Source organism: Pteropus vampyrus, unplaced genomic scaffold (genome assembly GCF_000151845.1).
Source record: "Pteropus vampyrus isolate Shadow unplaced genomic scaffold, Pvam_2.0 Scaffold47, whole genome shotgun sequence".
Classification (NCBI taxonomy): domain Eukaryota; kingdom Metazoa; phylum Chordata; class Mammalia; order Chiroptera; family Pteropodidae; genus Pteropus; species Pteropus vampyrus.
In genome coordinates, this window is record NW_011888828.1 from 9,006,930 (window position 1) to 9,015,172 (window position 8,243).

Consider the following 8,243-nt stretch of genomic DNA (forward strand, 5'->3'; position numbering starts at 1 on the left):
AGACTGGACTAGAAGTTGGGATTAAACTGGCTTCAGCTGCTCAGATATAGGTGAGGCCTCTCGTACATCTCCATCCTCACCGGAAGGAAGGACCTGCTCCCATCTTGTAGGTCCTTCCACCCCCTGGTGGCCACAGAGCGGGGCACCTGCCCAGAGGGAGCTTCGAGGAGCAGACCTGAGGTCCAGGACATGCCCTCCAGCGTGGCCGTGACAGGCTCCCGGGGCCTGAGGGATGGAATGTCAACGGCTGGCCTCCTCCCAGGAGGCAGATGGGCAGACCCTGGTTCCTGACCGCAGTCACTGGCAGGAAGAGAAACTGAGAGGCGACTGTGGGACACATGGAGCCTTCACCTGCTAAGAGCCTCTGCTTCGCTGCTCCGATGCCCGGTGTCGCTCCGTGCGGCCGACCCCATCCCGCCCCAGCATGCCGCGGTGATCCTCACGCTGTCCCCGGGCGGCCTCCCCTTTTCTCCTCAGAACCAGCCAGACTGGGGAAATCCACGCAGATCAGAATTGGTTATTTTTGGTCCAGGAACTCGAACAAAACCAAACTAAGAGCCAACTGGTATACCCAATCTCGGAATGCCCCCCGATATTATTAATCTTTTTTTAAACTGATTTTTTAACTGTTAACAAAAACTAGTGAATTATAGTTAGATTTGTAATTAAACATTGACCTTTTCTAAATCTACCAAACTGAAAAAGAAAAAACCCACAGTGTTTTGAAAGTGTGTTGGTCTGGTTGCATGCTGTGTGACCTTGGGTAAACTACTTGCCCTCTCTGGGCCTTAGTTTCCCTCATTCGTGTCAAGTTAGAAGATCTAATGGCTCTTATTACCGTTTATCTAATCCCCAAATCTCAAAATCGTCTCCAAGTGACTCTGCCCAGCCCTGCCATGAGGTTCACTCCTCCGTCTGGATGATAACCAAGGCAAGTCATTTGGAAAAGGAATGTTCTATATGTGCCATCTGCGAAGAGCCAGAGAAACAGGACCAAACCGTGGGACTCGGTGAGCCTGCTGACTCTCTGGAGCCGGCACTAATGTAATTATGTGATTAGGACGTTCATCTTGGTTTTTTTTCACTGTGCTTCATTTGGTTAAATCAAAAGTGACAATGAGCTGCCTGGTAGGTGATACCGTTATCCCAGGAGAGCTCAGGTAGAGCTTTTCTGGGCAGGGGTCATCCTGAGATCTGGATACTCTCTGGCAAGGTGGGCAGTTCGGGAGGCTTTCCTCACCTGGGAAGGGGCGTGCTTGCTTCTGTCAGGGGTAGAAGTCATAGAAGCCGGGGGCATAAAGGTCAGTGGTCGTCACCTACACCAATTTCTCTTTTCCAGCAGGAGAAGCAGGCTGGGCCGCTGGCTGACGAGGGCAATGCCTGTTTGTGCCTGCATTTTCTCATCTTTGACTCACTCCTTCTTCTCTATCCTACAGAGGAATGTCAGCCAACTGAGAAAGTAGCACAGAGTCCCAGCCTCTGGGGAGAGGAAGCGGATAGAACAGTGGCATCGAGGACAGTTACCATTACGTTTATGGAGCTCTGAGAGTTAGGCGATGAGGCCAGGGAGCAGCGCTGCTTTGGCGAATGGGTGCGAAAGCTCCATCCGCACTTCAATGGGAAACTATTCAGCCTGAGAACGGGGCCCAACCTCCTGGAGAAGTCCCCAGGGCTCCCTCCAGCAGAAGTGGGGCGCTGATGTCCTGAGTTCCAACCGCTTCTCCTGGGTCACCTTGCGTACCTGCCTGCTCCGTGGCTCCCCGGACATGGGCTCGGGCAGAGATAAGGATGGCTTGCGCAGCTTTCCCTGCTCTCCAAGATGGCCAGAGGCTTTCTCTGGTACCTCTCCTTTCCCTCACTCTACAGCAAGTGTGGTGACCACAGAAATGAGAGAGGAACTGGGTTTCCTCTGTGGCCACATAGAAAGGGCTACACTTGTTTTCTGTGGCCCCAGAGGGTGGGGGGAGATAAGAGCAATGGGTAGACATCACAGGGAGCCTGGCCGTGCCCGTCTCTGTCCGCGTGGGCTGCTGTAACAGGACCATGGGCTGGGAGGCTTAAACGACGCAGTTACTTCTCACAGTTCCGAAGGCTGGAAAGTCTAAGAGCAGGGTGCCAGCAGACCTGCTTCTTGGCTAGGGCCCTTCTTTCTGTGTCCTCACATGGGGGAGAGAGCTCTAGTCTCTTCTCCTCATGAGATCACAATCCCATCATGGGCCTCCACTCTCATGATCTCGTTTAAACCTAATCACCTCCCAAAGGCCCATCTCCAAACACTATTGCATTAGAAGTTAGGGCTTTGACACACGAGTTTTGGGGAGACACAAACATTCAGTATCAATACCCATAACACCCAGTATCAGAAAAGACAGGAGAAAGAGACAGAGGAATCAACTACACGTGGGGCTGGACAGCCCTTTGGCCCTCTCCTCCGTGTCCTGAGGCAGGAACGCTCTGGGAGGAATCTGAGAATGCGTGGGTGAGGCCAAGAGGCACGTAGGTACAGAATTTAAAGTGGCATACCCTCTCAGGTGCGGCCCAGGCTTACACAACCTTGAGAGTGAGGACCTCCGCACTGCTGGTGCCCATGTGTTGCCTGCTGCGCCCTGGCCTTGACCCCTGGCTGGGCTGGCTCCCGATCGGGAACGCATAGAGGTCTTCTCCTAGGCAGCTGGGTTCAGGTATAGTTTCCTCTAGGATGTCAAGGGACCCCTCAAGCCCCGTTAACCATCAGGCGGTGTGAGATGCATTACTCTTGACAGCCCCTGGCCTGGGGAATGGTGCACAAGTCCCCTAAGGAACGGGAGGACCTGATTAAAGTGCGAGTCGAGGCTGTTCCTTCGCTCAGGGAATGATCCTGTGTCTCTTCTGAGAGGAAGAAAATGAAAACTCATCGAATTTCCACGGTGGGTCAGGCAGTCTGCCACTTATGCACAGTTATCTTATTTGATCCCCAACACAGTCCAGCAAGGGGAGGGTTGCTCTCAACTTACAGATAAGGAAACAGAGGCTCGGAGACGTAACAGGATCTGTCCAAGGTCACAGAGAACAGGAACCTCAGGTCTGACACCAACGCCAGCCTCCTCAGAGTCCCGAAGCCTGAGTTTTCATTCATGTCCTCACTCCCTCATCTCATCCATTCGGTCCTTCAACAAATATTATCTAAGGGCTGTGCATGGGGCAGGAACTGTTCTAGGAGCTTGGGATGCAGCTGGCATCCTAGTGGTGGGCAAGAAGGAAACACGAAGGCAGACAAACAGCAAGCGCCATCAAGGAAACAAAGCTAGGGCGATGTGAGAGGGGGTGGCTGGGACGCGGCCGGCGCTAACAGTCAGGGAGACCTCCCTGAGCAAGGCATATGTGTCCTGAGAGCTGAATGACCAGGAGCCAGCTACACAGAGATCTGGGGTAAGAGCACTCTGGGCAGAGGGCAGGGTGAGGACCGAGGTCCTGAGGCAGGGAGCCAGCGGATGGTCAGAATGGCTGAGACAGGTGAACAGGGGACAGCGAATGACATCACACGAGGTCAGAGAGGAAAACAGAGGTGAGCCAATGAGCCCAGCTGAGAGGTTTGCTGTTGTTGTTGTTGTTGTTTTAAATACAAAGGGAAGCGAGCCACTGATAAGATTTAAACAGTGAAGCAGCAATTTACCAATTAAGATCACTCTGACTTTTGTGTCCCAAGAAGCAGAAAGCTGGGAGGCCTTGGAGTAGCCAATTGGCAATATTCCAGATGAGAGGGTGGTGGCTCGAACGAGGGTGGACGCGGTGAGGTGGAGAGAAGTCGATGACACAGAATGGCTTTTAGACAGAGAGCTGCCTGACTTCCTGGCTGACTGGCAATGGGCTGGTGGGAGAAACGGGAATCAGGGATGGGACTCATTGTAAGCCGGAATCCAGATACAGGTCTGACACACGGAGTGAGACACAGCAACACCCAATGAGTGAATGAAGAAATCCAAGAAAATCTCAAGATTGTCCCTTGGGCCTGAACCTCATTCATGTGGACCCACCTGGATGGAGGGTGTACGTGGCTTGAGCATGCCATCAGGCCATCCTGGCACAACTGCACGTGGGTCTGAGAGAGAGGCAACGGTGGCCCCGTGGGTTGGAAAACTGGAAATGTGCACTCTGGGTTGTCCCTTTTTACCCTTTTCTATGTGAGGCCGTGGCCACTTTGGTTGCCTGCAATCCCCCTGCCCCTCTAGCAGGAAGGCATGATTTCACTGGCCTGGGGAGTGTCGTGAGAAAGAGGAAGGCCAGGGCCTGTGGCTGGACCTTTCAACAGGCCAAGGGCCAGGAGAATCGTTCTTATTCCATTGACAGTAAAATGGAGGCTTTGGTATTCGCCAGACACAAAGGCATGTCTAATTATACACCACCTTTTTAGAGCTATACCTTTTATTCAGGGGGAGAGCATTAAGCGCCTTCCCCCTTCAAATGCCGATCTTACTGTGTGCTGTTCTTTGAAGTACAATGAAAGAAGCCTTGGCTTAATCGCACCTTTGGCGGGGGAGCTGGAGCAGGGAGGAAAGGCGCCTCCTGAGAGCACAGGGGACTTATTTTCAATCTTTTTTAAGAGGTAAGAAAATGCAAACCCTAAGTAGGCTTAAATGCCTTTGCCGAAGCATAATATTACCATACAATGGAGAGGTTATTAAATTGCATAATACAACTAAGTTCCATAACCAGCTTTGGATGATAGAATAGGGTTGCGTTTCTGCAGCCCCCAGCTCCTTGCCCCAGTGTGCAGCTGTGGAGCTTGGAATCCAGCTGCAGCGAACCCCAAGAGGGACCTCCCCAGCTGCTCTCAGAGGTGGAGGAACCTGACCGCTTCCTTCTGGAGCGGTGGTCAGGGAGGATTTTCCCCAGAGGGTACAGGTGTATTTGTGTTTATTTTTTATGTTTTGCGTCTTTGGAACTTGGCTGGAGCGGGATTTGGTTCGGTAGCTCTCATCTCCTGTGCTCCATTTTTAGGCTGATATTCTGGTTTGTCTGTTTTTGAAGCTAGATAGGATCTCAGTTTTTGCCCCTGTCTGAACTTCCAAGTAGCATGCCTTTGAGCCCGAGCATCCTCATGGGTCCCCCTGCAACCTCCCTGGCCCCTATATTCAGTAGGCTAGAATACCCAACTCAGCCACCGCTGCTCCCCTGCTCGGCCCCTCCAGTTGCTGCCAGTCCACCCTCAGTCCTGGCCACAGCCTGACAAAGGTCCCCTGCTTCCTTCCTGACCTTCCCCAGCTCTTCCCCTCATTCCCTGGGCTCCAGCACCACAGGCAAGCGGCTCTCAGCCACATCGGGCCCCCTTCTGCTTCTGGGCCTTTGTACCAGCGGCTCCTTCTGCCTGCCATGTTCTTTCCCCAGGGACATACAGGCCTCTGCTTCTTAGCAAAGCCTTTCCTGACCACCCCGTTTAAAAAAGTGACCCTCCCCCAAACACTCCTCTCCCCTTTCCTGCTTTATTTTTCTCCAAGCCATTTTTTTCACCATCGCTATGATTCTACATTGTTTAATTAGATACTTGTTTATTGCCTCACTAGGATGATCTGGCACAAGGGCAGAGATATTTGCTCAGTGTGAATCTCCAGCACCTAAAACAGTGCCTGGTGCAACGTGGACCCTTAATAGGCATTTACTGAGTGAATGAATGAAGTGAGCACAATGTGAACTTTGGGGTCAGTCTTGGATTCATATCCCAGCTCACAGCCATGTGTCACTGGGTAAGCTACCGAACCCCTCTGAAGCCTTCATTTTTATATCTCTACAACAGGTAACACAATCCCCACCTCAGAGGGTGGTGGTGCGAAATGTGTGAGCTGTTGAGCAGCACAGGATAAAGATTCAACAGGTACCAGCATTTTAGCATCCCCTGCTACGCCCCACCCCCAAATTTTAGTGGCTGCAGAATTGAGGATGGTACAAGAGCCCAATGGGCCTACGGGGGTCTCCTGGGTGGGCCATCGCCAGCCATCCGGAGTCCACAGACTAGGAGGCACCCTCAGGCCTGGGCATCACCCCCGGGGACCACGTGGGATCTGTGAATTCCAAAACCTTCTCCTGGGGGCTTGGAGTTGTATTTATCTCTGCCCCGCAAACCTACCTCTGCATGGAAGGGGCTTCCTACAGCTTCTATGTATCCTGGGGGTATCTTTCATGCAGAAGCATCTGTGAGAGAAATGAATGGTGGATTCTACGAACTGTGTACTCCCATCTCCCATGCCCTCCTGCAGCTTCCAGAACACCTGTCTTCTCCGCTCTGCAAGACTGGAGCACGTTGAACCACTCAGGGCCTGTCCTGCTGACACTGTGCCTTACTCAGGGCTGGCACTCTGACCTGGAGGTTCAAAACTACAGACAGAGCAGTGGCCCCCAGTCACAGGACCCCAGATTTCCCACATTCAGGAATGAGAACAATTTTGACACCATTCCCCAAGTGGAGCCTAGTTTACCTGGAGCTTGTGGTCACAGATTTTTTTTCATTTCATTGGGTGAAATGACACCTCAACCTACAGAAAGCACTTGGGCGACAATATTCTCTTCATCTTGAAAATAAAAGGTAACCCTAGTAATTGCCCTGAGGAGCCTCCCAACCATCCGCACCTGCCTGTCACTGGGGCCTCCTCCCATGAGATGCTGCCTGCCCATCCTGGGGCCAGCCTCGATCAGGGCCGGGGCCCATCATCCCCTTGGTTCTGCAGCAGCTGCAGTGTGGGCTCTGTCATGCTACCAGTCACACTCCCTAATGCTAAGGGGATGACATTTGCAGCGATTTCTGAAGCCCCGTTCTCTGCACACGGCCCACATGGGACTACATGCTGACTCAGTTTCTTTGACCAGCACTCCAGGACCCTGTGAAACCTATAGTCCCCAGGCACCTTACGTTTATTTTACCAACTCTCTTCCATAGGGGGACAAATCCTGTTCTATATTTCTTTCCCCTGCCTCTTCCTTGAATGTGCTGGCCAAGGGCCACCAACTGGTTTGAATGCCCCCGGCAAGCCCACTTGTGGGGCTCTCAGCTGTCGACTTGAAAAATTACATTACCGAGGCCCTGGACCCACAGGCCAGCAAGCTCTGGCTTCATAGATGGCAGGTCCCTGGGCTCTGTGGCCACATGTCCACCCTAAGTCCTTCCTTCCCAGTTTTGGGAAAACCCACAGTAGCTACGCTAAGTTCCGACGCGGGCACCACCCAGTGCACAGGGCTCTGGGTTAGCATACTCCCTTGATCTGCTCACTGTAGAGGAAACAGAGCTACAATGGGAAGTTGGGCACCCCCGAATCCTGAGGGCCCATGAACACCCCTACATGAGGAGCTGCCTGGAGGTACCTTTCTGTCTGGTCTGCACATAGCAGAATTTGCTGCATGAATGCCAGTAGGAGGAATACAAGAATATGGCGACACTTCTGGCTTTCCAGTCATTTTACACAATAATCTCAGGCACTCAGGGGCCCTGTGAAAACAGTTCCAGATTACTCTCTTTCCAGAAGGAAAACCAAGACAGCAAACAACTCAGCTGAGACGGGGGAATGAGGGCTTGGCGCCTGGAAGCACCATCTCCCTCTTCCTAGTACCATCTCTCTCTTTCCGGCAGCTGCAGGTGTTGCCGGGGCAACAGACGGCTGTCTGACAGGATTTGGCAATTTAACTCTTACTCTGCACAAAACACGAAAGTGAGAATGATTTAACAGATGTTCTTGCTTCCGACAGTTCACAGGAAGGAGAGAAGCTTGCCATGCATCTGGTCTGGGCGAATAAAGGCGCTTCCGCCTTCCGCATGGTGCTGTCTCAGGCCCAGCAGGTGTGGGCCGCCGGTTCCCTGGGAACCAAAGAACGTCCTCAGCATCCCAAATACTAAGATTCCTCAAGGGCACCAAGCTCACCTTTCAAAGACTGAGCTGGGATCCTTTACAGGTTCAATGATGTCAACAGGTCTACAGTGTGGCTTGCAAACTTCAGAGTACATTAGAATTACTGGGGGCAAGGGACAAGGGGTTGCTAAAACGCAGATTGCTGGGTCCCACTCCCAGATTTTTGGATTCAGCATCTCTGGGGTGGGACCCAAGAATATGCACATCTAACAAGTTCCCAAAGTTCGCTGATCCTGCTGGTCCAGGGACCACTCTTTGAGACCACCAGGCAGCATCGCCTAGACATTTATTAGGTATGCAAGTTCTCAGGCCCTGCTCTCAGACCTCCAGAACAGAATCTCTACTCTCTCCTTGGGTCCAGGAATCGGGGCA

At 52.4% G+C, this 8,243-nt stretch overlaps 1 protein-coding gene across 2 annotated transcripts in view; it reads right to left on the reverse strand.

Moving 5' to 3' along the window:
• The window catches only part of XKR6 (XK related 6), a 308,671-nt gene that overhangs the window by 44,669 nt on the left and 255,759 nt on the right, over positions 1-8,243 (reverse strand). Inside the window, exon 1 of one of the 2 annotated variants that reach the window (XM_011359436.1) lies at positions 6,101-6,167. The exons of the other annotated variant lie outside the window; for it this stretch is intronic. Coding sequence (XP_011357738.1) covers positions 6,101-6,108 — 8 coding nt within the window. The 5' untranslated portion in view covers positions 6,109-6,167. Of the gene's footprint in view, positions 1-6,100; positions 6,168-8,243 lie in introns of those variants that run through there. 2 annotated transcript variants of the gene reach the window in all.